Here is a 26,000-nt window from a genome sequence, read left to right as displayed (position 1 = left end):
GTGACTTTTTAATTGAAAGAATTATATTCAAAATATTTATTTGGAAGGATTTTTATTCAAAAAGAATTATATGAAGGAATTATATGTGAAAGACATTTATTTGAAGGACTTAATTTAATTGGATGTAATTGTGTTTATTATTGTTGAGGGATATTAATGGTATTCTTGTTATCCGTTGTGTATATCACTGGTTGTTTTATCCTGCCCTTATTGTTATTGTTTCCTAGTATTTTGTATATTATATTGCACATATTATTAGACTAGTGAGTGTCTTGACTTTACCTCGTCTCTACACAATTGAGGTTAGTCTTGATACTTACTGGGCACCGTTGTGGTGTGCTCACTCTACACGTCTGCACATTTTTATGCAGAGCCAGGCATTAGAGGTATCAGACTTGAGCAGAGTTAAGCGCGATCGTAAAGATTCAAGGTAGAGTTGCTTGGCCGTCGCAGTCCCTCGGAGTCTTTTCATTTCATTGTACTGTTAATTTGTAATCAAACAGTATTATATATTCGGTCTTCATGATTATTCCATATATTCAGTTAGAGTTCGTGACTCAGTACTACCAGTCTTGGGAGGTTGTATATTGTAATTATTTTCGTTGTTGTTTTTTTTATAAAAAAAATGGCTTCAAAAGGTAATTGTAATCGGCTTACCTAGTCTTAGAGACTAGGTGCCATCACGACGCTTGTGGTGAGATTTTGGGTCGTGACAATTCTCCCCTCTCTCTCTCTCTCTCTCTCTCTCTCTCTCTCTCTCTCTCTCTCTCTCTCTATATATATATATATATATATATATATATATATATATATATATATATATATATATATATAGACGTTATATTGTCACTGTCCGCTTTTTTTAAAACAATTATAGGACCAATCTATTCATTCTCAAATCTTAAAATAAAATAGCTATAATTATTAACATCAACACAATATTCTCATAAAGAAAATAGCTATAATTATTAATTTAATTAATTTAATTTAATTGTTCATTGTTGCAAGTTTGAAAGATATTTAATTATTTTAAATTCAATAAACGAGTCAATATAACAACATTATTGTTGTCATTTAAATGAGTATCACCTCAATTTTAATGCCCATTTTAATTTTACATAATTTATTCTTTTTGTATGTATTTTTTAGTTTATTAACATATGCAACGCACATACTCTAAAGCTAGTTATCATTAATTGTACCGAATTTAAATTATGTTAAGTTGTCTTTTTTTTGTTGTTGTGATATAGTATTAAACTAATAAATAACACGAGAAATAAAAACACATGCGCAAATTATGTAAAACAAAAATAATGTTGCTATTATATATTTAATGTCATATATACATATAATGATAAATGTCAATGTCTCCCACATCTTGTATGCTTTAAAGTATTGGCTGGCCTAAGGCGCATCTCATCTCGCCCGGCTACGCTATCAAGATCATCCTCATCACGTCGCCTCTTTATCGGAGGATGCGTTACAGCATGATCGTTGGTAAGGTTGGCAGACTCGGTAGAAGCGACCGTCGGTCCAGCAGTAACCTACATAATAATAATAAGATATTTTAGTATATGAAATATAAATTACTAACGTACGTGTTAGCTAAAAAATATTTAATGGTCATACCATGGTCTCGGCGGGCTCCTAAATAAAATCAGTCGTGTCCGGCATGTCAGTATCGCACAAAGTGGCCTCTGTGAGGGGCGATGATGATGTATTTAAAAAATAAATAAAAACGCTTTAGATATTAATGCCTAATTAATGAGATAAAAACAAATAGAAATAATAGTAATACAAACAAACTTGCGCCTGAGTAGCGACACACTCCTCAACAGCCCTCGATGATGAGCCATAACTCAGTCGTCGCCTACTATGCACCTCTCGTATCGGACGATCCTCAGCAGCCGTCGATGGCCCTGGTCGATCAGGAAAATACTGATCCCACTCCTGCTGCGTAATGGCCATGCTCGCGATCAACAATGGAGCTGACGGGGTCAGCTGCGAAGTCCATGGCGATAGCTGTAGGCTGAATGACGACATATCATGAGGAGCATCTTGTGGCTCAGGGTGGTCACCTGGCTGATCATCTCTAATATCCTCCACGGGTGCCTCAACGCTCACTTGCGGGGGACCCCGTCCTCGCCTACCACCACGACCTCGTAGGACCCCTTCCTCTCTGACTATGCCTACCACGTCTACCACGTTCAGGCTTTACTGGTGGCCCACGATGGTAGTCCTCTAGCGGCACATAAGCAGCCTCGTATCCTAATCGCTCATCATCTCGGGCACGCTTCAATGTCTGGGCAGCCAGATCTGTAACTTGACGGCCATACTCGTGCAAAGCTGCCGCTCCCCTGTCGGTATGCTGCAGCATGTGCAGTCCTAGCTGGTAGAACTGATGTAATCCAATAGTCTGCATAACATGTCAAATATTAATTACGGAATGATAATTTAACGTTATAAGTAAGTATAACAAATAACATACCAGTGCCTCATGCCTCCCAACGTATGGAATGTACCGACCACTAGCGCGATGAACGAGATTCCCGACATGAAGTCGGATAACGTTGCGATACCATCCCATATACTCATGCTCGCCATCCGTACGCTCATGTGTATGGGGTGGAGGAATCAGGTCATATCTCTGGTCCCAAACCTCAATCTGGGCCTCTAGCCAGTCCACGTATGTCTGGTCGACCATGTTATGATCATCCCGCTGGTAATGTGTCCTAAGCCAAGCGGGCATGATAGGTACAAGCTGCGATCGACCAAACTGGCAAAGGACTCGCCCGATGGCATGATGCTCAACAAAACTGGCGAAGGACTCGCTCGTGAGTAAACGCAACACATATAAAGCCAGTCTAAGTAAACTTAAGTATACATATACCTACGCGCCTTCAAGCAAATCCAACAAATCCCTGTAATAGGGGAGATGATGTCGAGCCTCAACCTCGCGTCTGTAGCCTCGCCTATCAACCCACCTCCTAGCTAAAGAGAGAAACGGTAGAGGTAGTGCATCCGGAGCGATGGGTGGTAGAGGTGGCAAGAACTGCAGGAACCGCTCCCATGTCCAAACCTAATATACATTGTGAACGTAAAATTTAAGTTATTATTTTAATATGTATGTAATAATTATGAAAAGAATTGACTATGTTTTCACTTGCAGCAGCGGCAAAAATCCGGCAACGTCTCTCTAGGTGCCCATGCTTGCCCGACACATCTGCCTATACAGGTAACCTAGAATAACTGCACCCCAGCTGTAACTAGGTAAATCATCTAGCCGCTCAAGATAATGAAGAAATCTCAAGCTGACTAGGTTTCCCGAAGTGTTTGAAAACAATACACTACCAAACATCAGCAACATCAACAATCTCGTGTACCGGTCGATAACCTCCACCGGTGAATCATCCGCAATGTCCACATCCATCGCCTCCAGATGTTGTCGGACAGGAGTCAACTTCAAATGACTGGCCCCACTCAATGCAGTCTCCTCCGCTGGCTGGAAGTTGGTGAATCGCTGCAACATCTGCAGGTAATGCAATCCCGTATATTCTCTAAGAGCATGTGAGTAAGCTACATGTAGTCCATCAACCGACAGACCAAAAAGAACCTCCACGTCCTCAAGCGTGATGGTAGCCTCGCCGATGGGTAGATGAAACGTGTGCGTCTCTGGTCGCCACCACTCTATCATAGCCGTGATCAACGCCCAGTCGAACTACAACCGACCGACCTCTATGATCTTGTAAAAACCCATATCCTAAAGGCGTCTAACTATACGGGGATGAAGTGGGGTAGGTCCTAATGAAGTCCCACATATCGTCTATACGTCTGGCGCGGAATGTCTGGGACAAACACTGCCCATCCCATATGTATGAAGACCTATGCTCGGCCTGTAGCAACAGTAGCTCTAGCGATGCAGGTCCGGGATGCACAGGCGGAACCTCCATGACGATGATTGTAAATTGAACAATATTAATTAAAGTATTTTTCTTTTTAATTCCTTAACATCTTTAAATATATTGCAATATCTTTAATATTAAAATTTATTTGATATTTTTAATATATTGTTAGTTGATACATTTTTTATATTATAATTTTATATTTTATATGTTGTTTTATCATTTTATATGTTAGTTTATTATTTTATATGTTAGTTTATTATTTATATGTTAGTTTACTATTTTATATATTTGTTTATTATTTAATATGTTAGTTTCTTATTTTATATATTTATTTCTTATTTTATATGTTTGTTTGTTACTCATCTATTTTTGACTATAATAAAATTAAATAATTAATTTTAATAATTATACATGATTTCATTATTACATATTCATATAACAATACTTAGTTTAACAAATATTGTTGTTTTTTAATGTTATTTGTTTTTACGTTTGTTGACTAGAATTCGAGAGAGTTTGTGTTTGAACTATCATATTTTTTCAGATATTTTTTAGTTTAACAGATAATTAAATCAATAACTACAAAGATACTACGCTAAAGAGCACTACATTTTACTACACTAAAAGGGCACTACATTACAAATAATGGTACTACATTAAAATTACGGGCACAACATAATAATACATGGAACTAAACAACATTAAAGTCACATATTAATATATGTACAACAATAATATCTAAATAAGATTAATTATTCCTAAAATAACAATTTATCTATTTTACTAATCGTATAAAACATAAATAATCTAATCCGGATAAAAAATAACAAATTGATTTAATCACAAAACAATCACAAAAATACATATACCACAGTAAAAAATAACTAATTAACATTTTTTATAACAACTAATAACAATTTTTCTATTTTATTAATTTTTTTAGCACACTAATAATATAATCCAGATAAATAAATAAATAAATTAAATCACAAAACAATCACGAAATGATATAGAACACAATAAAAAATAACTATTTGGTAGTTTGTATACATGAGTTTTAACAAAAAATAGGTCGGAATACCTCGATTTTAATTTTTTGGAAAGTTGAAGATTTGGTGATTTGGAGGCGAAACGAGCAACCAACTATGCGATAACGCCTTAGATATAATGTGGGACCGAGAATCTATACTTTTGTGGGACCGGTGGGCTCCAACCGAGATTTTTTTCTTTAAAAATGGGGGGGGGGGGGGGGATAAAATATAGGGGGTTGTGGTTCGCGTTTGTGGGGAAGGAGAAGGGCACGCTTTTTTATCTTGGTATAACGTGCATGTATACCGCGCTATACTATAACACGATAGATATGAGCGCTATACCTTCCCTCCCATTTAAGTTTAAATAAAGCGCGATTATTTATTACGCTATACCTTAACGGACAAACGTGCCATTAAGGTGTAGCGCAATGAATAACTGTGCTATACATATTATGGTGCTCACGGTGCTATACATATTGTGGTGCCCAATCTTTCTTTCCACCTATTATGATCGCTTCAGTCCAAAATAACCCCACTTTGGTCCGCACTACACCCACCGATCCCTCAAAGGCTCAAACGACGCGTTTCTCACCTCACTAATTATCTGGATACACACGCAACCCACCATCCGAAATTCTCAAAAAGCGCACACACGAGATAGCGGCGGAGGGATTCTGCAATTTAAAAGTTCCAAAAGCAGATTTGGAAATAAATAAATAAAAAATCTCTGAAAAACTGATAAAAATAGGGATTTGGGAAAGGATTTGGAGACGAATCAGCTGCTGGAAATTTAAGGTTCAAATCCTTTTTCTTCTGGGTTATAAAGCTGTGGAAGCTGGGATTGGGAGCTGATCTCGCCGCTGATTACGCTGTTGTCCAGTAGCTGAGTTCCAACATTACATCTGTTTTTTTTCAGCCTTTGTTTTGGCTTTCGATTTTTATTTGTGGCTCAGGTATGAACTTATCCAACATGCTGCAATTGTTGATTAGATGCTATATCGTATTGAAATTCACAATAATTGTTCCCTTATTCCCCTGGAAAAGTTCATCACTGTTATTTGCAAGTTTGAATTAATGTTGAACTATTTTGATGCATAGAGTTAGAATAAATCTGTGTACAGAAGTCATTTGTTGATAATCACTGTTAGAGCTTCATTTGTGATACTATAGGATTATTGCTCTCGTGTTTTGAAATCTGGATGTGTTCGTTCATTTGAAATAGGTTCCGAAACTGAAATCCTCAGTTTAAGTGGAAAGTGAAAACGTCAATATCAAGTCATGAGTTTGTTTAGTGCTCGAACAGATTCGAAATCTAAGGGAAGCAGAGTGTGTCTATTCGTATAATGATTGGCTTCAATTAAGCTAAACCTTTAGTTTTGAATTTGTTGAAATCAAGCCTATAATAGTGTTACCCATGCTTGTGGTAGATGTACAAAGTCAGTTGGTAATTTTATGTTTTCAAATTCTCCTTTGGTTTAACTGGGTATGAGTTTAGGCTAATAGTTGGTGAATTTTGAGCTGCCAACACTTACTCCAACCCAATACATGACTCTGTAGCTCTCAACTTTAACACACGATCTTGAATTTAGAAAAGTAATTAATTCTTGAATATTCGTAGTTTGCTTTAGGCGCGATTAATAAATAAATCATCGTGACTATGGGTACAGTTCCCGTGGCATGGTCACGATACGTAAAACCCAATTCGATTGCGCGTTTCACGCGACTTGGCCATAACTTCAAAAATAATAATAATAAGCATGTTGTAAATCGCGGGTGCGTTTCACGTGGCGCGACTTGTAATGTGTACTAGAACGACAAGTGTACGACATCGTAACTTGTTCAAGAAATAACTCCATACATACTAAAAACGGTTAAAAATTCGATTAGAAGCGCTAAAAGATAACATGCGCATAAAAGGTTTTAAACATGTTATAAATCAGATAATTAGGCTAAGTATTAATTGTTATGCGACCGTGCTAAAATCACAGAATTCGAGAGTGTCTCACACCTTCTCCGGATTAACAGAATTCCTTACCCGGTCTTCTGTGTTCGCGGACTATGAACAGAGTCAAATTTCTCGATTTGGGATTTAAAAATGAACCGGAGACTTGGGACACCATAATAATTATCCCAAGTGGCGACTCTGAATTAAATAAATAATCTCATTTCGAATAATTAAATCTAGCAAGTATTGAACCTGCAATACTTCTAGGAATTTGAACACCCTTACCACTAAGCTAAATTTTTTATAAAAATAGAAAGGATTTTATAAAATCTAATAAGCCTAATGTTTGCTACAAATGTGGTAGGATAGGTCATTATGCTAGAGATTGTAAAGTCAAGGATAAGATTAAGAACCTTGATATAGATGATAATATTAAGAATTCTTTATATAAAATTTTATTAAATTCTTCTCCAAAAAATTCCAGTCCAGAAAATAGTGATAGGGAAGATTCATCAACTGATGAAGATTTAAGGGTCTTACAGGACGTTTTCCTCAGAAGATGATTGTGGACCCTGCAAGAAAAATCAGTGTTGTAATAACAACACGGATGATGAATTTTATAATATATATTCACAATTCAAGGACTTAGATATTAATGTCCTAACCAATGATAATTTATTAGATTTTCTCAGGATTATTAAAGACCCAGGACTGAGGTCCCAAATTATTGACAAAATGGACTAGTTACTCACAAGTCCAGAGATAGAAGAAATTCATTCTCAAAAAGGGCCATATACCATGTCTGATGTTAAACGGATTTTAAAAGAAAAATCCCAGGCCATTGATAGGCCAACTACTGTTCAAGATCTTAGTAATGAGATTGATAATCTCAAAAAAGAGATCTCTGATCTAAAGGCTTCAAATGTAGCCTTTGATAAAAGAATTTTCAATTTAGAAAATTCTACAGTGAATATAAGCCATGAATTCAGTACGTCTTCTCTTCTAACTGTAGTGATATTGAATTTATAGTTGCATATGTTCTTTGCACTAGCTTAATCAAGAAATGTTCTACTTGTAGGCCATAAAGAGAAGTCAACTTTAACAATATGGACCTCAAACCGTTCAAATTAGACATTGATGAGCTTATAAAGGAGTTTGCCAAGGTACTAATATGCCTGTTTTTTCCTTCAATTTAAGCATAGTTTTGATCTATTCATTTATCTTGCAACAACAATTACGCCTCAGTCCCAAGCAAGTTGGGGTCGGCGATATGAATCCTCATTCCTTTCATTTAGCTCAACTCGTCATCATCATTACCAAAATAAAATGAAAGCTATTCATTTATCTTGCACTTTTCATAATGGTTCATACCAGTAATATGGTGTTTTATAGGGTGGATCTCCTAGTTTTGCAGAAATGAAGAGAGTGTGGGTCTCTAAAAAGCTCTCCTATATTTTTGAGGCCAGTCCCTCTAAAGATCAGGCATGCTTTATGCAATCACTCTATGCCTACTGCAGTGGTATGTCTAAATGTTTTCTATTTTACTTTTTTGTTGGTTTTCCTAATTTAACATATTTTAGTTTCATTCGGAGAGAATGATTCTGATTATTGTGGCATACACACACTTATCTATGAAAAACTTTCTACCTTTAATGTGAAACGTATGGAACTATAGGAATGTTGAGAAATGTCACCAACCCCCCCCCCACAAAAAAAAAGGAGAGAGAGAGAGAGAATGTTGAAAAACTTTATAGCACTGAGGTAGCAGTAGATTTGTATTATTTGTCCTTTACTCAACAGAACTGAAGTCAATCTTGTGTTCAAGTGAACACCATTTTGCTTATTTATTTACGTGGTTAAAAGTTACAAATTACAAATATAAATGACTGTTGATTTATTTGATTGCTAAATATGATGCATTCCATGTGCTACTATAACCAAATTTTACCTGCTTATCAGTTAATGAGTAGCAAAGTGAAGGGTCACAAACGAAGAGAAACACAAACTCTTTAAAGATTTTTCAAAATCACGATTTCTAAGAGAAATATAGAAACCTTGAGAGATTCTTCCAAATCAACTCAGACATTTCAATTTGTTCTAATATTCTCTCCCTCGTCATCATATGCTCTGGTAAATGTCGACAGATAGCACAGTAAAAGGTGTAAAATTTTGGCTCTGACTTCAAACAAAGCCTTTGGAAAGTGATTTTAGTATTTGGAGAGATATTAGTAAAGTAGTGAATGTGAGTGCATCCTTAAATTCTTTTTCTGATGTTTATTTTCTCTTAAATTTCGATGAGAGAGCTGTCATACTAGTGTAATATTTTCACCTTTCCCTGTGGCTGATATTTTCCTGCTTTGGATTTACCGAATTGAATGCATTGCAGGTTACATGGTGTCTAATTATTCTCTTTTGAGTAGACTGGGTGGGCTTTATTCCCTGTACTGCCTTTATGAGACGCAGCCATTCAAGCTTCCTTTCAAGATTTATATATCTCTAGGTATATATATATATATATACAACCTTTTTAACATGATATGTCGTGAATTAGGGTGGAAGGATGACTGGTAGTCGCTAGTGTCTCTTAGTCTTACCGGTAGTACTAGTACTATTTTTGTATTTCTCTTATTCCCGGTTCTTTATTATTACATGTTGTGCTGTTTGCTTCTATTGCATTGTTGTTGCTGCTTTATTTTCCTTGTTCCTTGAGCCGAGGGTCTATCGGAAACAGTCTCCCCAGACATTGTTGTAAGGTCTGCGTACACATTACCCCCCAGACCCCACTTGTGGGATTACATTGGGTTTGTTGTTGTATGTCGTGAAACAGTGCTTTTTATGTGATGATTCCCTCTCGATTGTGCAGTTTTGGTCTTATGAGATGAGACAATTAAAAGTTACAATCAAATCTTTAAAAAAAACATTTGAATGAAACCTGAATCAGTCACTTCACTGATTGAGTTGCAAATTTCTTTCTTTGTGATGGCACTGTCTGGAGCATATATCATCATGGATACTTTCTAGATTCCTGTTTCAAAATATGTTACCGGAACTATAACACAATATTAATGCTGTATATCAGATGAATTATGACGTAACATGTATATGTAAATTAAATGAATAGCTCTAGTGAGGATGTTAATTCATAGTTTACTCATACTTTAAGTAGGTTGCTTTAGTTCTTTGAAGAGTTCTCCAAACATGTAATTGGACTATCAAGTATCTATATTTTTGCAGGTTATGTGAATGGAATTGGACCACTATTAGGTGTCCACCGTTGTTGCTTCGACTGATGTTAAACCTTTTCTTGGTTTAGCTTTGAGGACATTAACCTGTATAATTGGAACCACAGGTGGGTCAACACTCTATTCAGTTTTCTTATCAAATCATAATAATAGATGAAGCACAAGAAGTCAAAGAATGCTTGAATAATTGGTGAAAATTGATGCTACTAAGATACCAATCACAATACCAGCTCGTACTATCATTTTGCTAAAACGTTCTTAAATGTCAGTTTTAATTTCATTTGAAGAACATTTGATTGGTCCAAAATCAACAAGACCTCCAATTAAATTTTCCTTTGATGCCAAATGATCTCCTTCTCTCTATCATTTCTCAAACTACTTGTGCGTCCTCATTTTCAGAGAAAGCCATTGCGTCCTCATTTTCACTTTCAGAAGTAACCCATTGAACAATATATGTTTTCAACTATAATTTGCAAGTTCAATGTATGTTCCTTGGCACTTCTAGAACCGGTTCACCATAATTTATTGTTCATGATATAGTGATATGTAGCATAGCATCACCCTTGTTTAAATGAAGTATGACATTCTATTCATATTCCTTTAGTTGTAGATCTTTGAGGATATAAAAATTTATATTTTTGTGGGTGCGTAGCCGATGTAATTCTTCTGATCTAGCAGTGCCAATCAGAATGTGAGAAAGCACGGGAAATTGATGTTAACTATGATACAATGAGCCTTATTTATACAATACATATTCTACTCTTATTCCATGTGGGACTAAGATTATTTACACAACTATTTAACACTCTCCCTCAAGCTGGTGCATACAAATCATATGTACCGAGCTTGTTACATAAGTAACTAGTATGAGGCCCAGTAAGAGACTTGGTGAAAATATCTGCAAGCTGATCATTCGACTTCACAAACTTTGTAGCAATATCTCCTGAGAGTATCTTTTCTCTGACGAAGTGACATTCAATCTCAATGTGTTCAATTCTCTCATGGAACACCGGATTTGATGCAATATGAAGGCCATAGCCATTGCTCGATATTTTGCTTCTGCACTAGACCGAGCAACCACATTATGTTTCTTGCTCTTCCAAGACACCAAATTATCTCCTACTAAAACACAATATCCAGATGTATAACGTCTATCAGAAGGTGATCATGCCCAATCAGCATCTGAGTATCCAACGTTCTGCGCATGGCCTTGATCCTCAAACAATAATCCTTTACCTGGAACTGATTTTATATACCGAAGAATGCGGACAACTACATCCCAATGATCATCACAGGGAGAATCCATAAACTGACTCACAACACTCACAAGGAAGGAAATGTCAGGTCTAGTCACTGCGAGGTAATTTAATTTACTAACCAACCGCTTATATCTTACAGGATCGCTAAGCGGCTCCCGTAGTCCTAGCAGAAGTTTAGAATTCAGATCCATAGGAGTGTCAACAGGTCTATAGCCAGTTATTCCCGTCTCCTCAAGAATGTCTAAGGCATACTTTCGTTGTGAGATCACAATACCTGAGCTAAGCTGAGCGATCCCAATACCCAGAAAATACTTTAATCTGCCCAAATCCTTAGTCTCAAAGTGCCGAAAAGATGTTGCTTCAACTCAGTAATACCATTCTGATCATTGCCGGTAATAACAATATCGTCAACATAAACCACCTAATAAATATAGAGATTTGAAGCAGAATACCGATAAAACACAGAGTGATCAGCTTCATTACGAGTCATGTCAAATTCCTAAACAACTGTGCTGAACTTACCATACCAGGCTCGAGGAGACTGCTTTAGACCATAGAGTGACCGGCGCAACCGACATACCAGGCCACAAACCTGAGCAACAAAATCAGGTGGTTGCTCCATATAAACTTCATCCTTAAGGTCACCGTGAAGAAAAGCCTTCTTAATGTCCAACTGATGGGGAGGCCAATGGCGAACAACAACCATGGATAAAAAAAGGCAGACTGATGTTGTTTTAGCCATGAGAGAGAAAGTATCACTATAATCGAGCCCAAATATTTGAGTATACCTTTTGGCAACAAAACGAGCCTTAAGTCGATCAACTTGGCCATCCGGACAATCTTTGACTGCATAAACCCAACGATAACCAATAGTAGATTTACCTGAAGGAAGAGGAACAAGCTCCCAAGTACCACTCGTATGTAAAACAGACATTTCGTTAATCATAGCCTGTCGCCATCCTGGATGAGACAATGTTTCACCTGTAGACTTAGGGATGAAAATAGAGGACAAAGAAGATATTAAAGCATAATGAGGTGATGACAAATGATGATAACTTAAACCGACATAATGTGGATTTGGATTAAGAGTGGACCATATACCTTTTCGAAGTGCAATTAATGGACTAAGAGGAGACAAGTCTGTAGCAGGAGCAGTGTCAGGTGCACGACGTGAATCAGCTGTGCGTGATGCTGGACGTGGACGACGACGATAAGTCAAGAGTGGTGTTCTTGTGGCTGAGGATCTAGGAGGAGAAACACTAGAGTCACTCAACGGTCGGTATGGGTCAGTGTTGTAAATGGCGAGCGCTACGTCGCTAATAGCGAGTAGCGTAGCGATGCGAGACTGTGTCACTTCTTTCATCTGTTGCGTTGCGATTTACATAAAGCGATCGCCTCTACTTATGTAGCGAGAGGCGACAGTGTGGCGAGAGGCGACTGAAGCGTCACTTTTTTAAAAAGAAAAAGGGCAAAGACTTAAGAAAAAAGGTCGTGATTAGGGCTCGACTCTCAGAAGTTTCTTTCTTCTTCAACTTCGAACAACAGAGCTGCCAAGTTTCTGAAAAAAGGTCACGATTAGGGCTCGCGATTACTGTGCCATCGTCTTCTTCATCTGAAAGCTTTAAGTTTCTGCCAAGTGCCATCGTCTTCTACATCAAGTTTCTGCCATCTGAAAGACCAGGTATGCTTCTCTGAGTTGACTTTCTTTCTTCTTTCTTCTTTCTTCTTTCTCCTTCTTCTTTCTATTTTTTTTGCTCTGTTTTTTGTCGAAAACACCAGAAACAGAGAGTCTGTTTTTGTGCTCTGTTTTTCGAGCAAAATAACAGAGGCTCTTCCCTTCCTCTTTCTTCTTCTCTTATTTTTTTTGGCTCTATTTTTCGACCAGCAGCAGAGCAGAGGCAGTAGTTCTTTCTTTTTAGGCTCTGTTTTGTTTGCTCTGTTTTTTCAATTATAGACTTAATAGTCTTATAGAGTAGAATTAATTGCATATAGAATCTATTGAGTTTTTAATTTTTGAATTGATATATTTATTAATATATTATTGTTATTGAGTTTTTAGTTTTATATATATATATATATATATATATAATATTTTATGTTTTTGTATAAATTGTCGCTTCACAAACGCCTCTCGCCTCAGTGAAGCGGGCCCTCGTCGCTATTTGTCACCGCACGCTATCCAAAACACTGGTATGGGTAAGACTTCTGCAGCTGAGGATGTAGAAGGAGTTGTAGTAAACTCTTCAAGAGTCGATATAGGTAAGACCTCAGTTATATCAAGGTGGTCAGAAGAGGTAAAGTAAGGTGGAGATTCAAAAAATATGACATCAGCTAACATAAGGTACCTACAAAGATCAGGGGAGTAGCAACGATATCCTTTCTGAACTCAAGAATACCCAAGGAAGACACATTTGAGAGCACGAGGAGCTAACTTATTTTTTCCGGAAGTTAAGTTATGAACAAAACATGTACTCCCAAAAGCATGTGGAGAAAGATAGTATAAGGGTAACTTAGGGAACAATACTGAATGTAGAATCTGATTCTGGATAGCAGATGCAGGCATCCGATTAATAAAGTAACAAGCTGTAAGAACTGCATCGCCCGAAAAACGCAGCGGAACATGGGACTGAATGAGAAGCGTACGAGCAGTTTCAACGAGATGCTTATTTTTTCTCTCTGCTACCCCATTGTGTTGAGGGGTATGTTTGATGGATAATTCCTTGAGAAGTCATAAACTGCTGAAACTGAAAGGATAATTTAAGCATTATCACTACGAAAAGTGCGGATAGAAACACCAAACTGATTTTTAATTTCAGCACAAATTCTGGAAGATAGAAAATAACTCATAACGATCTTTTATTAGGAAAATCTAAGTACATCTTGAGTAATCATCAATAAATCTAACAAAATAACGAAATTCTAAGGTTGAACGGACTCTATTAGGACCCCATATATCAGATTGAACTAATGAAAAAATAGACTCTGCACGACTCTCGGCACTACGCAAAAAAGTAGCTCGGGTATGTTTCCCAAGTTGACACGACTCACAATCTAATGTAGACAAACTAGACAAACTAGGCACCATCTTCTGAAGCTTGGATAAACTCGGATGTCCTAAACGTCTTTGAATTAAGTCTGGATGAGCTGCAACTGGACATGTTGTGGAGGGACTGAGTGAGTTAAGATAGTAAAGGCCTTATGATTCACGCCCTGTGTCAATCGTCTGTCCCGTACTGCGGTCTCGCATAATATAAGAATCATTAAAAAAATATATACCACAAGAAAACAAGTGAAGTAAGCTCCCCCCGATACAAGCGAGCTAATGGAGGGCACGAGTCAAACGATTAACAGATGCAAGACTAAAAGGACAACCAGGGACATAAAGAATGGAATCTAGAGTGACGAAGATAAGGGATTAGTTTGTCCAACTCCTTTTGCTTTAGTTTGGAACCCATTGGCTTAAGTAACACTAGGAAGAGACTGTGAATACACAATATTAGACAAAATTGATTTATTACCAGAGATATGATCATAAGCTCCCGAGTCCATGACCCACGGTCCAAGAGTACTAGACTGAGAAACACAAGCAAAAGAATTACCAGCAACAGAAGTATCAGTCTGAGTAACTGAGGCTACTTGTGGAGATGTCTACTTACTTGCTCGATACTGAAGGAACTCATTATATTCCCCTTCAGATAAAGAAAATCCATGGTTACCTATAGTCTCGGTCTAAGCAACATGAGCGTTTCTGGGTGGTCGACCATGTAACGAATAGCACACTTCACGAGTGTGTCCAAGTTTATTACAATAAGAACACTTGAGTCGAGATCTCCCAAAACGACCTTTTTCTCGTCGATTCTCCATAGCCTGAGATGCCCGATTTTCCATTGTCTGAGATGCGAGAACAGAGGAGTCAACTATGTCTAATGAGATCACTGTTTGACTAGGTGCTGCAGCAAGGCGAATTAATCGAGAGAATAATTCATCAACTGTAGGGATAGTCGAACTAGCCAAAATATGGTCGGATACTGAATCAAGGTCAGTAGGAAGTCCAGCAAGTGTAAGAAATAGATCAGCCTCCGGCGCGTGAGTCGAACCTCCCCCGAAAAAAAAATTGCTAATGGTGCGTGAAACACTTTTTGCCGGAGAAATTTTTGGGGTTTGGTTGCCGGAGGCTGATCTATCCTGTGGTGGTATTGGTTTTAGACAAAACCGACTGAAAATAACTTTCTTGCGGACAACCCTGATTTGCCAGAAAAAAGACTGATTTTTTTTTCTTTCCCGGAGTCGCTCGAATTCATGCACAGCGATAAATCTCTCACGATTGCAAGCACGGGAGAAAAATATATTATATTGATGTTAACTATGATACAATGAGCCCTATTAATACAATACATATTCTACTCCTATTTCATGTGGTACTAGGATTATTTATACAACTATTTAACGCAGAGGAAGAAATGTCCCTCGGGAAGACCTTTTTGTGTTGTTTGGGGATTCCTTAAATTAATTTTTAGAAATTTTAAACTCTTTGGCTATTGTTTGTTTACAAAATTTGGCGAGTGTTTAACTGCCAATTTAGTTTACTGTGCAACTGTCAGTAGCTTTTGATGCTTTGTAGTTTTACCATAATTCTTTTTATTCCATTTGGCAGGAGACCTGAAGAATCTTCGGAGCATCATCACAGAGGCAAAGGCTAAAGATGTTAAAGTAGTCCCTGCCCTGCTTTAGTCAAACGTATGTTAAACAGGAACATGTTTCTTTTTGGGTCTGTGGATGTGAATGAAGGCTCTGTAACTGAGAGATTAGATGAACTGACGGAAATACAAAATGCAAGTATCCGTATAGCATCCAAAAAGTAGGTTACTGATTCTTTTCTGCTAACTGTTTGTTATATTTCACAGCCTTCTCTATACATTCGCTCACCTTGTTTCTTTGGATGATGTAGGTTATTTGCAAATACCCAGATCAAGCACTTCACCCACATGGATATGGTATGTTTGTAAAACTGTTTTTTAAATTCAAAGAGAAGGGCTCTATCAATTTTCCATTCTAGAATATGCTTCCAGCTGTGTGCTTTTGCCTACAGTGCATATGGATTGATGCGGCTAAATATATGGATTTGTTGAACTCAACCACCATTTTGATGGAAATTTTGAGTAGACCTGTACTTTACTGATTTTGCAAGAAAATTATCAGGTGCAACATCATCAAAAGTAAAAATTATAAGTAGGATTTTAGTAATTTTGGACCAATTGACTGTGTAAAACTTCTTTCATTAAATTGATTGGATTTCTTCCATCCAAATATGATTCATATTGTTTGCTGGAATACGAAATTGTTTCTGTTTTTGTGTGGGTCGGTGTTTGTATTTATGTAATTTAGCAAGTATTTTCAGAATAGCATAAGATTGTTCTTTTATGATTCTTTTTTCTTGGAGTGGATGCTTAGTTTTTACCTTTGCGGTGTGATAGTTAAAAGGGCAAGTGAAATGAAGTACTACAAAAGGAATGGACTAATCTCGAGTTGCCTGTTTGTGAGGAAATCTATCAATGGAGGTTTCTTTTTAAACAATCAATGGAAAAATCAGATATCTTGTTAGAGGATCATTTGACCATATGATGCATTCTTTGCGTTGATTAGAAGTTTTTTGAATGTTGGAGTTGATCAGTATAAGCAAATTAGCTTGTTACTTGTCACTAAAAGCTAGACGAGTTAGCTTTTTGGGAGGCTGCTTTAGTGATGCAATTCCTTTCATTAGGTCTCTTGTCACTAAACTTGCTATTGCATGTCTCTATCTTTGACTTCAGAGTGCTGAATTCGTATTCCCATTTATTCCAGGGCATGGAGCTTGAGGTGGATTTGCTCAAGCAAAAGTCAGCAGAATATGCAAGGGCCAAGGAACTAGCTATTAGAGGTAACCTCAATGAGCTTCTTAATCTTTTAACGGAAAACATATTTTGGTCATTTTCTTTTTGTTGTCGGCACTATTGATGTGTTAAGTATGACACCATTTTGTATTACTTCGAAAGGATTATCCAAGTCAGTATAATACTGGTCAAATTTTCTTCTATCTTAGAAGTATTCCGTTGCTAAAGTCAATATTCGGTCCATACTGAAGTAATTGTGAATGCCAGCTTGGTGCAGTGAAGCTCAATTAGTTCACAAACTATTGTATTCCTGTTGTTCAGAATGTATATAGGACGTTGAAAATGAATTTAGTTCCCATGATTCTTAGGCAATTGGGCACGCATTAAATCCCATAAGGCTCTTTTGCATCCATGATTTTAACTTTCCTTTTAAAGTCGAGGAGGGCATCTTTTCACTTGCTTTTTTCTTTTCTCTTCTCGAAGCGGCTAGAGACATGGTGGATGTAGAAAATATAAAGCACATAACAGAGAACCAGACATTGATAGGCGATGTAGTTGAGAAGACTGCTGAGGACTGGAAAGCTCAGAAGGAAATATTCTATCAACAAACAGGCATTGGTTTTCAGCCTGTCAAAGACTCGCTTGACATTGTAAAGGAAAAGCAGGAAAAGTTCTCCCAACAAGAAGTGGCTGAAGAGCATGATGGCAATGAAGACTTCAGTAAGGAACTAGAAGCAGTGCTATTGTCGGAGCAAAACGAATGTGACTTTGAAGAATAGGGAGAGAACTTGTATAAAAAGAAGGTTTGGCACTATAGTTATAAGTATGCTTGTAAATGATTTTCGCAGCTACATGAAAGAGGTTGCAGCTTCTAGTAGACTGTCCTGTATTGAAAGGAAGGAAAGAAGTTTTGCATGCATATAGATAAGATGAAATTTTCCAGTTTCTATCTGTGTACTGAACCTTGTCGCTCTCCTTTCTTTCCTCGCGAGCAGGAAACACCCTAGCGGGCATATGTTGCACGATTCTACTGTGTTTTTTGTGCTATGGTAGGAACATTTTTAGATATGAAGATTGTTAAGGACATATGCAAAGAGAAAAAGATGGCTTCTTGTTGAAAGTAAATGAAGTTCAAAAAACTTGCACGTCTTGGGTTATAATAAAAATTTTAAAGAAGAATTAAGCTAAATAGCAGCCCACTCATTTATTTAAACTAAAAATAGACGGTCAATGCATAATCTATGTATAATCATTTATATATAAAAGGAAAAACAAGATTATGATGTTTGAGCTTGTTGGCGATTCAGTTAGTGTCATCTTTAATCAAAGAACCTTGTTTCTTAACATAAGTACTAATTATAAGAGTTAATGTCATCTTTAACCAAAGAACCTTGGTTTCTTAACATAAGTACTAATTATAAAAACATAGGCACTGCTCCCTCAACGTGTGTGCTCCCCTGGAATTACCAAATAATATAAGGGTATTTCTGTAATTTTATACATTTCATGTGACTCTTTCGGTTGCTAGCTCAACGCGTGGATTCTTAACAAAGAGATCTGGACGGGAGTTCACAGCATATAAATTTGGATTTTGTTGGATAATTTTAAGAAAATGTTTACATAAACAGAGAATTGTCCTGACTGTATCCGTGGAAGTAGAAGGCGACCATAGTTTTTATCTATTTTCTGCTTTTGCTTTCCTCGTTCTTAAACTGCAAAAGCAGGACTTCCTTTTGGTTCGGTTTTTAAAGATTGAACCTATAGTTGTTATTACCTTTGTATTCCCACTTAGTTGAAAGCTATCAAGTTTCAACTTCTAACCTTCGCTGTTATTGCGGAGCAGCGGAGGACTTGGTGATTGTATGTTTAGTTTTCTTCTCGCGGTATTTTTTGTTGATGGAGTACGATATGCTTTTACGTATATGATGGATTCTATCTTTCTTTTAGTTCTATTGCCAATGATCGTTGATGATTGTGGCAAGTCGAAGACGAAGACGGTATGTTTTTGGGTCTAACATAGGATAGACAAATGTACCAGGTGCTCTAGTGTCCTGAGTACTACTACAACAATAACATACCCCGTATAGTCCACCAAGTGTACGCAAACTTACCCCTGCGTTTAAAAGGCAGAGATGCTGTTTCCGGTATATCATCGGCTCAGAAAGGAAAGGGGGTCCTGAGTAGTGATTTCTGCAAATGAATTTTGGACAGCTTGTGCAGCAAATGCTCTCTGATGTGCTGAACAGGTAACAATTGCTTCTGCGAAAAATAAAGTTTAGAGCATGCATAATGAGTAAAGTGAAGATTTTAAATTAATTTTCAGTAAGTTGAAATAATCCATGAGCTTTTAGTATGTACACTTTTACAATGGTTGTTTCATATATTTGGTCAGTTGTTAATGAAAGCATTCTTTCGACCAATTTCTGTGACACTACTGTTGTTACTGCTGCGCTCCCATATGTGATTTCAACTTCAAATTCACATCTGCGATGTTGTTTTTGTGTGAGTTAATTTAGATGAAATATGGTAAATAATAATGTTTTGGCTATCAGATGTCCGTAGTGATACTATGTCAATGGTAACAATTGTTATTACCTTGGAATCAACATTCTTTGTAGCTGGCAGTTTGAAACAGAGAACTTTCTTTTTGCGCTTAAGTCGTGCTAGATGTTGACACTCGGAGCATAGAAGCACGAAGAATACTGAACTTCACTGTCAAACTACCAGATTATAATACCAACAAAATTCACAATATCTACCATTACATTACAGGACAAAGGACAACGAGCAGATGCTAATTGCATACACTTTGAAAAGTTCATCAGAATCGCCTTAACACTAAACATTACACCTTTTGAAGATGAAATAGTCCCTATTTCAGCCATTCCCTCACAGTTTATTAAAACATATGATACAGTCTCTGATCTTGGTCAAATTTAGCATAGACTTTTCTTTTGCTGCTATATCTGATTATCGTTGTGCATTATCATTATTGTGTATCAATTTTTTGGATTGCATGTGTTGAAATGAAGGACCAGTCTGTGGGGAAACCATTATCTGATTATGTCGTCCCGTTATTCCACTGGAGTGATTGTTGTTATCAGCCTGTGTTCCTTCAAGTAACTGTTGTGCTCAGAATATTGTCTCCTATATATTGCACTTACCCACGGTGTATGCTCTGCAGTTTTCTTGTATGCTGGCTTTGTTTATTTACATTCTTCCATTTAAATATTTTTTCAGGGATTTCTTTTGGAAACCATTTGCAGTACTTTATTGATTCGCTTAGGCGTATTAAGAATTATATGGGATGAAACAAGAAAAAGATAATGAACTACAGAATGACCATAGTCAATTAGATAACATCCTCAGTAAGAGCCTTTACAGAAAGGAAACTGTTAGCATTAAGGTGAATTATATGGTCAAAAGGGATAAAAAGAGATAGAGCTGTTTAGACTCAGCAGAATGATATAGCGGTAAAGGTGAAAATCTAGGTGATGAAAATGTCGATGCTACTAAGGAACAACATTTAGTGTTGAATAAGGGTGGCATGTGGGCCGGTTAGGACCGGGACCGGCCCAGGACCGCAAGTACAAATGGGCGGTGAGCCTAAACGGTCCTAACTGGATAGGACCAGGACCGTGGGGAGGTGGGCTGGGTAGTGGGCCGGTCCTATAGGCGAGGCCCGCGAGACCGGGACCGGCTGAGAAGTGGGCCGGTTCAAGCGGTCCTAAACGGGCCTATACGGGCCCAACGGATAATTTTTTTTTAAAAAAAATTTGACCGTTTGGCCATTTAAAAACTAGCCGTTTGGTCTGCCAAAATAGCCGTTGGCTATTTACAAAATAGCTATTTAACCCCCCCGAACTTTGTTTTAACCCCAAACTTTTTATAATTACACTTTTTCCCTATTTTCAACTATAAATACCCCCTCATTCTTTCATTTTTCTCACAAAATCATCAATCTCTCTCAATCTCTCTCTAATATTCTTCTATAATTGCTTACTTAATTGTTACATTTTGTGCAAAATTGTGAAGTTGGTGAATTGAAATCTTCAAGTCTTCAACGATAATTAATTTTCAACAAGTTGTTCGTCAATTCGGTAAACTTGTTCCAACTCTTAAGTTTTAATATTATAGTTTTGTTTGTTTTATTTGCTTTGCTTGATTAATTAAGATGGCTTATTCCTTAAAAAAAATGTTTAGTAAAAATAAGGGAAAATCCAAGAGTGGTGAATCTAGTGGCCAATCTGTTCCTCCTCCATTTCCCCGGCTCCCCGATCCAAACTTGTTACCGTCCTACACCTCCTATTCTTGATAGCGATAATAGTTTATTACAATTTACCGAGAGTCAATTTTGCCATAATATTACACCCGGTAAACAATTAAACTATGAATATATGAATGCTCTTTATGGTAATCCAACTATTGATGAAAATGATGATGAAGAAATAGATTTTGATGAAATGCAACCGGATGACGATACACCCACTAGTCCTGCTCCTGAAGTTAACCCAACTAATAATAATCCAAATGATGCCCCGTCTGACCCTCCTGTTACTGCCCCTACTTTTTCTAGACAACCTTCTAAACGGGCAGAAACATCTCTTGTTTGGCCTTTGTTTACTCAACTAAGAGAAAAAAATAGGGCCAAGTGTAAAACTTGTGGCAAAGAGTTAGTTTTTAAATATGTTGGAAGTCGGGGGGGGGGGGGGGAGAAGTTTGACTAGACACATATTGCTACACTCTCAAGATAAAGCTAGATATTTTTGTATGAAAGCTTTGACCGAAAGGACAAGTGCACCTAGTCAGGATGACCTTAATACCGGGTCAAATCAATTTCAACCGGGAAATTAACACTGTTACCGGTGGTATTTTATATTATGATCCAAAAAAAGATCGAGAAGAATTGGCAAAAATGGTTACTGTTATGTGCTTACCCTATAGCTTTCCTTCTAACCCTCACTTTGTGCATTATATTAGAAAAGTTTATAATCCTACTCGTAAAGGTTTTCCTCGCACAACCGTAAAGAGCGATATTTATAAATATAAACATGAATATGAACAATATTTGCGCTATTTATTTACTCATATAAATTGTCGTGTTGCTATTACAACTGATATTGGTAGAAGTGGTAATGACTGCGATTACCTTACTGTTACCAGTCATTGGATTGATGAGGACTGAATAATGCAAAAACGCATTATTGCGTATAGAATAATTAATTCACGTCATACGGGAAAGTTTATTTCTAGCACGATTACGGATATTTGTAGATATTTTTGCATTAATGATAAAATAATGTCAGTTTCAATGGATAATGCTACTAGTAACACAAATGTTGTAGCCTTGCTTACCACTACACTAAGTCCTGCATTTAGTAACATTTTTCATGTTAGATGTATTTGTCATATTTACCATTTAATTGTGGGTGATGGTATGCGAATTTTAAATGTTGAAATTGAAAAGGTTAAAATGGCTTTTAATTGGCTTTTTTATTCAAACCGTAGAAGTAGACTTAGAGAATATTTTAAAAGATGCGATGAATTTGGCCTAAGAGAAAAAAAGGTTCCTAAACCTTGTTCGACTAGATGGAATTACATGTATGAAAATTTAGTTGTTGCATGTGAATATAGAAACCCCATAAACTCAACGTTTAATGCTCATGTAAGTGATGATGATGAGCACCTTACAAATGCGGATTGGGCTAATGTTAAAATACTTGTAGATTTTTTAGAAAAATTTCATATTGCTACAAATGAATTTTCTGGGCAATATTATCCTACTATTTCTAACTGTTTAGTTTATATTGCAGAACTTGCAAATTTATTTGATCATTTTTCAGAGGATGGGGAAATTTATCAACTTGTTATTGATTCTATGAGAAAAAAGTTTAAAAAATATTTTTTTTCCTATTCCCCCTATTTACGGTGTTGCTGCATTGTTAAATCCTACTATGAAATTAGGAGGTCCTCAATTTTGGTATGAAACTGTTTATAATGGTTTAGCACTTGAAGATGAGGAGTTGTCTAAACTTCCGGACGCAACAGCCTCAATTAAAATAAATGTTCAAACAATTTATAATGCTTATCAAGTTGCATTAGATCATGCTAGACCAAATGTTCCAACTCCTTCTTCTTCTAGTTCTCAATCATCTAAAAGAACTGCGGGAGTAAGAGCACTTAGTGCTTGGGCAGGGTTCAGGGGTTCTCAAGGTTCTAGTACTAGTGATTTTTCACAACTAAATGAGCTTGAAGTTTATTTGTCACAGGGAATTGAGGAAGTGAATCCCGACGGCTCCTTTAATATTTTGGAATGGTGGAAGGACAAAGAAAAACACTTTCCGATTCTTTCAAGGATGGCCCGAGATATTTTAACTATTCAAGCTTCAACAGTGGCATCAGAGAGCGCTTTCAGTCAAGCAAGACTTCAACTCGGTGATTATAGAGCGTCTATGAAGTAGAGTTTGGAAAAATCAGTATTTTTCAGAGATTGGATCCGTTCGGAAAGAAGAAATTTTGGACTTGCTGAATCACAACCAGAGGTAGACGAAGCTTACGAAGAAATGCTAGCTGAACTTGCGTAGGATGATGTTTCGCCTGGAAGCGGTGATGACCAAGATTCTTTTTCGCCACCACCAACGGAAATTCCTCCGGACCTTGAAGGATTTATGAAATTTGTAAGAGATACTATGTAAATTAATATGTAATTTGTATTTTGGCACATCTTGATTAGTTTCTTTTTCTTCTCAATGGTGGTATTAGCACCTTGTTGTGCTCATTCCATAAAGGGGAGGAAGACTAAGAAAGATATTGCCATGATTTTTTAATGATATAATAAAATTATAACGCATTACTTTGAATATCTCTTTAAAATATTTTTGTCTTTTTATATATCTTAAGTTGTATATATATATATATATATATATATATATATATATATATATATCTTAAGATGTATATATATATATATATATATTATAACGCATTGCTTTGAATATCTCTTTACAATATTTTTGTCTTTAAATTTGAATTAAAAAATTTAGGTGACAATTCTATAATATAATTTACAAGGAATTGCCTTAGATATTTTTATTATCATTTTTTTTCTCTAACTTGTATAAAAAAATTTAAAAAATAGAAAGTATCCGTTGGGCCCACTTAGGCCCGGGACCGGCCCACTTACGGCCCGGGACCGCCTAGGACCGGTCCACTTAGGATCGGGCCCGCAAAGTCCACTTAGGACCGGACCCGGCCCACATGCCACCCATAGTGTTGAAGGCGATTCTGATGAACTTTTCAAAGTGTATGCAATTAGCATCTGCTCGTTGTCCTTTGCCCTGCAATGTAATGGTACAGATTATAAATTTTAGTTTTTCTTCGTGGTTCTATGCTATGAGTGTCAACATCTCGCACGACTCAAGCGCAAAAAGAAATTCTCTTTATCAACTGCAAGCTACTGAGAATGTTGATTCCAAGGTAATAATAACTTTACCATTGACATAGCATCGCTATGGGCATCTGATAGCCAAAACTTTATTACCTCTGTTTCACTTTATGTGAACCTATTTCATTTTTGGTCTGTTCCAAAAAGAATGACCCCTTTCTAAATTTGGATACAATTTTGCTTAAACTTATAATTTTATCCTTAATGAGAAACTTTTATAACCACACAAATACCCTGCACCCCTTTTTAAATTATTTAGGAGCACAAATTCCAAAATTCTTCATTTTTTCTTAAACTCCGCGTCCAGTCAAATAGGTTCACAAAAATTGGAACGAAGGGAGTATTATTTACCATTTTTCATCTAAAATTAACTCGCACAAAAATAACATCGTAGATATGAATTTTCGAAGTTGAAATCACGGATGAGAGTAGAATAGTAGCAGCAGTAGTATAAGAGAAATTCGCTGAAAGAATACTTTCTTTAACAACGGACCAAATATATGAAATTACCATGGTGAAAGTGTACATGCTGACAGCTCTAGGATTATTTCAACTTACTGGAAATTAATTTAAAATCTTCACTTTACTCATTTTGTATGCTCTAAACTTTTTCCCGTAGAAGTAATTGTTACCTGTTGAGCACATCAGAGAGCACCTGCTGCACAAGCTGTTCAAAATTCATTTGCTGAAGTCACTACTTAGGACACCAGATAGAATACCTAGTACATTTGTCATCTTATCTTACACCCAAAAAGAGACCGTTTTCGACTTGTCACAATCTTCAACATCAACGATCATTGGCGAGGGAAGTAAAGGAAATATAGAATCCATCACATTTGTAGAAGAAGCAGATCACAGTCCATCAACAAAAGATGCAACTCTAAGTAAGAGACCAAACATACAATCACCAAGTCCTCCGCAGAAACGCGAAAGGTTAGAAGTTGAAACTTGATAGCTTATACTTTTTCCTTTTATAGCTTTCGTATGAGTTAGTCGGGCAAAGAGATTGCTTTTGGGTATACAAACAAAATGATAAAGCATGCACTTAATAAACAACCTCAAACGCAAAGAGTAAGTTCATAATAATAAAAGTTTTGTTGCGTGAAAAATGAACCACAATGTTAAACATTTGAATACAGTTAACTTCTCTGAACAATTTAAGAGTATTGAAACAATTTTCATTATAGAGTATTGAAAGTATTGGCCTCTCTACCTTCACAAGGTAGGGATAAGGTCTGCGTATACACTACCCTCCTCAGACTCCACCTGTGGGATTACACTGGGTTAGTTATTGTTGTTGTTGT

The 26,000-nt window shown here is 36.7% G+C and overlaps 2 protein-coding genes across 8 annotated transcripts; both read left to right on the top strand.

Moving 5' to 3' along the window:
* The first annotated feature begins 5,441 nt into the window (after positions 1-5,441).
* Positions 5,442-18,199, top strand: LOC104109828 (uncharacterized). Of its 7 annotated transcripts, none has more exons than XM_009619196.4 (9): positions 5,443-5,889; positions 7,960-8,044; positions 8,296-8,400; positions 9,268-9,381; positions 10,116-10,230; positions 16,037-16,240; positions 16,331-16,376; positions 17,224-17,299; positions 17,736-18,199. In XM_009619196.4, the coding sequence occupies exons 6-9, from the start codon at positions 16,122-16,124 to the stop codon at positions 18,029-18,031; spliced, it is 537 nt and encodes a 178-aa protein (XP_009617491.1). In that variant the 5' UTR covers positions 5,443-5,889; positions 7,960-8,044; positions 8,296-8,400; positions 9,268-9,381; positions 10,116-10,230; positions 16,037-16,121; the 3' UTR covers positions 18,032-18,199. The 7 variants fall into 7 exon arrangements, with proteins under 7 accessions (XP_009617490.1, XP_070037341.1, XP_009617491.1 ...); XM_033659608.2 differs by having other exon boundaries at positions 8,288-8,400; XM_009619193.4 differs by having other exon boundaries at positions 8,274-8,400.
* LOC138905648 (uncharacterized) lies at positions 7,988-10,171 on the top strand. The gene is made up of 4 exons (XM_070194171.1): positions 7,988-8,044; positions 8,274-8,400; positions 9,268-9,381; positions 10,116-10,171. Exons 1-4 carry the CDS (start codon positions 7,988-7,990, stop codon positions 10,169-10,171), a joined length of 354 nt encoding a protein of 117 aa, XP_070050272.1.
* Positions 18,200-26,000: the final 7,801 nt, after the last annotated feature.

Source organism: Nicotiana tomentosiformis, chromosome 1 (assembly GCF_000390325.3).
Source record: "Nicotiana tomentosiformis chromosome 1, ASM39032v3, whole genome shotgun sequence".
Lineage (NCBI taxonomy): Eukaryota > Viridiplantae > Streptophyta > Magnoliopsida > Solanales > Solanaceae > Nicotiana > Nicotiana tomentosiformis.
Note: the sequence above shows the minus strand (reverse complement) of the source record. Positions and strands in the feature narration are given on the sequence as shown.

What these genes read in the sequence shown, in the direction of transcription:
- LOC138905648 (XM_070194171.1), top strand. Translation starts at nt 7,988, where the DNA reads ATGGACCTCAAACCGTTCAAATTAGACATTGATGAGCTTATAAAGGAG. An exon ending in ACTCTATGCCTACTGCAGTG is followed by an intron (nt 8,401 to 9,267) that starts GTATGTCTAAAT and finishes AATGCATTGCAG; the next exon opens with GTTACATGGTGTCTAATTAT. An exon ending in CAAGATTTATATATCTCTAG is followed by an intron (nt 9,382 to 10,115) that starts GTATATATATAT and finishes ATATTTTTGCAG; the next exon opens with GTTATGTGAATGGAATTGGA.
- LOC104109828 (XM_070181240.1), top strand. Translation starts at nt 16,122, where the DNA reads ATGTTAAACAGGAACATGTTTCTTTTTGGGTCTGTGGATGTGAATGAA. An exon ending in ATCCGTATAGCATCCAAAAA is followed by an intron (nt 16,241 to 16,330) that starts GTAGGTTACTGA and finishes TGGATGATGTAG; the next exon opens with GTTATTTGCAAATACCCAGA. An exon ending in ACTTCACCCACATGGATATG is followed by an intron (nt 16,377 to 17,223) that starts GTATGTTTGTAA and finishes CATTTATTCCAG; the next exon opens with GGCATGGAGCTTGAGGTGGA.